Raw genomic sequence first — 2,641 nt, forward strand, 5'->3', positions numbered from 1 at the left:
TGTGCCATGGGGAAACAGGTCTGAGCCCCAGCGGCCACCCTATCTGCATCTACAGAAGCACGGGTCCACTGTGCTGTGGGGAAACAGGCCTGAGCCCTTCCATCTCTCCCTACCTGTCAGTTTTCACCTTCTAGCGTGGCTTGCCTCACTCGCAGTAGTTTTCCCAAAACTACTCTGATGCCTGAGGTGGGTGGATCACAAGGTCAGGAGATCGAGACCATCCTGGCTAACACGGTGAAACCCCGTCTCTACTAAAAATACGAAAAAATTAGCTGGGCGTGATGGCGGGCGCCTGTAGTCCCAACTACTTGGGAGGCTGAGGCAGGAGAATGGCGTGAACCCGGGAGGCGGAGCTTGCAGTGAGCCTGAGATCACGCCACTGCACTCCAGCCTGGGCGACAAAAACTACTCTGATGGTGCTGCCTCCTGCTCAGAAACCCCCCAGGCATCCTTGGCTGGGATCTCAGTGCCTCAGGCTCCTGCTCAGTCAGTCCTGCGGCCCTTCCTCCACGTGCCTGGCTCCCCTGCCTCACCTCCCTGCAGGGGCAGGGTGTTCCCTACACACTCATGGGTTCACCCTGCACGGTGTCTCTGCATTCCACGTTTGACACACGTACTCACACTGAAGGTGGTGTCCAGTTTGCTCTCCGTGTTCAGGGACCATCACACCCTGGGTGGTGTGCTCTCTCTGCCCTGCCCGTGTGATCTGCACGTGTGACCTGCCCGTGTGATCTGCCCGTGTGACCTGCCCGTGTGATCTTACTTCTAGAAGAACAGCCAAGGGATTTATTTGTTTATTTATTTTAATTTTTTTTTTTTTTTTAAGATGGAGTCTCGCTTTGTCGCCCAGGCTGGAGTGCAGTGGCGCAATCTCGGCTCACTGCAAGCTCTGCCTCCTGGGTTCACGCCATTCTCCTGCCTCAGCCTCCCAAGTAGCTGGGACTACAGGCACCCACCACCTCGCCCGGCTAATTTTTTCTTATTTTTAGTAGAGACGGGGTTTCACCGTGTTAGCCAGGATGGTCTCGATCTCCTGACCTCGTGATCTGCCTGCCTGGGCCTCCCAAAGTGCTGGGATTACAGGCGTGAGCCACCGCGCCTGGCCAAGGGAATTTTTAAAATTCATGTTCCAACAGGCTCTTCACTGCTGGCTGCCTTTACTTTTGCAACAGCCCCAGTGGAGGTCCAAAGTGGGGCTTGGACTACATGACGTGAGCAAGTGGATGGGACCGGACACAGACACAGAGTTGACCAGGGAGCTCTTTGTGGTCAGGGACAGCCATCGATTGTGCTGGGAACACTGCAGCACTTGAAGCTGGCTGGATGAGTCCGCTGGGGCTGTCTTGACAGACCACAGACTGAATGGCTTAAAAAAACAGATGATCGGCCAGGTGCAGTGGCTCACCCCTGTAATCCCAAAACTTTGGGAGGCCGAGGTAGGTGGATCACCTGAGGTCAGGTGTTCGAGATCAGCCTGACCAACCTGGTGAAACCCTGTCTCTACTAAATATACAAAAAATTAGCCGGGCGAGGTGGCGGGCGCCTGTAGTCCCAGCTACTACTCGGGAGGCTGAGGCAGGAGAATGGTGTGAACCCGGGAGGCGGAGCTTGTAGTGAGCCGAGATCGCACCACTGCACTCCAGCCTGGGCAACAGAGCAAGACTCCGTCTCAAAAAACAAAACAAAACAAAACAAAACAAAACAAAAAAACTCTGGTCCTTCCCAGAGGTCTGGAAGCTGAAGTCTGGGATGTGGGTTTCAACAGGGCAGGTTCCTCCTGAGGCACTGAGGAGCGTCTGTCTCAGGCCTCTCCCCAGTTTCCGGTGCTGCCGGCAATCCTGGTGTCCTTGGCTCTGGCAGCATCACCACGACCTCGGCCTTCATCTCCACGGTGTTCTCCCAGCCTTTGTCACTGTTCACATCTCCCCCTTGTATAAGGATACCAGTCACAGTTGGGTATTGCCTCATCTTAACCAGTGACTTCTGCAAGCACCCTATTTCCAAACAACTGTCACATTCTGAGGTCTTGAGGGCTAGGACTTCAACGTTAATTAAGGAGACATATGCGTCAACCCGTAATGCTGGTAAAACCTTTCAGGTGGTCACTAAAGGCCTGAATAAGGACAGAACCAAGACTGGCCAGCAGCTCTTTGTAGGGGCAGAGGAGCTGGGCCACCAACAGCCTTGCATCATTAAGCTGATCTGCATCCAACGAAATCAAATTAGCAAACATATTAGACACCTCTAGGTGCAAAGCCTTGGCCAAATGCTATGGGAGGGCTGGGCCCAATGGCTCATGCCTGTAATCCCGGCACTTTGGGAAGCCAAGACTGGAGGGTCAGTTGAAGCGAGGGGTTTAAAAAGACCAGCCTTGGCCAGGCACGGTAGCTCAAGCCTGTAATCCCAGCACTTTGGGAGGCTGAGACGGGCGGATCACGAGGTCAGGAGATCGAGACCATCCTGGCTAACACGGTGAAACCCCGTCTCTACTAAAAATACAAACAACTAGCCGGGCAAGGTGACGGGCGCCTGTGGTCCCAGCTACTCAGGAGGCTGAGGCAGGAGAATGGTGTAAACCCAGGAGGTGGAGCTTGCAGTGAGCTGAGGTCCGGCCACTGCACTCCAGCCTGGGCGACAGAGC

General features: G+C 54.6%; 1 protein-coding gene across 1 annotated transcript in view; it reads right to left on the reverse strand.

The window, feature by feature from the left end:
- The window catches only part of P4HB (prolyl 4-hydroxylase subunit beta), a 29,855-nt gene that overhangs the window by 83 nt on the left and 27,131 nt on the right, over positions 1 to 2,641 (reverse strand). Inside the window, exon 6 of the mRNA XM_023211551.2 lies at positions 1,875 to 1,884. Coding sequence (XP_023067319.2) covers positions 1,875 to 1,884 — 10 coding nt within the window. The remainder of the gene's footprint in view (positions 1 to 1,874; positions 1,885 to 2,641) is intronic.

This window comes from Piliocolobus tephrosceles, chromosome 16 (genome assembly GCF_002776525.5).
Source record: "Piliocolobus tephrosceles isolate RC106 chromosome 16, ASM277652v3, whole genome shotgun sequence".
Classification (NCBI taxonomy): Eukaryota; Metazoa; Chordata; class Mammalia; order Primates; family Cercopithecidae; genus Piliocolobus; species Piliocolobus tephrosceles.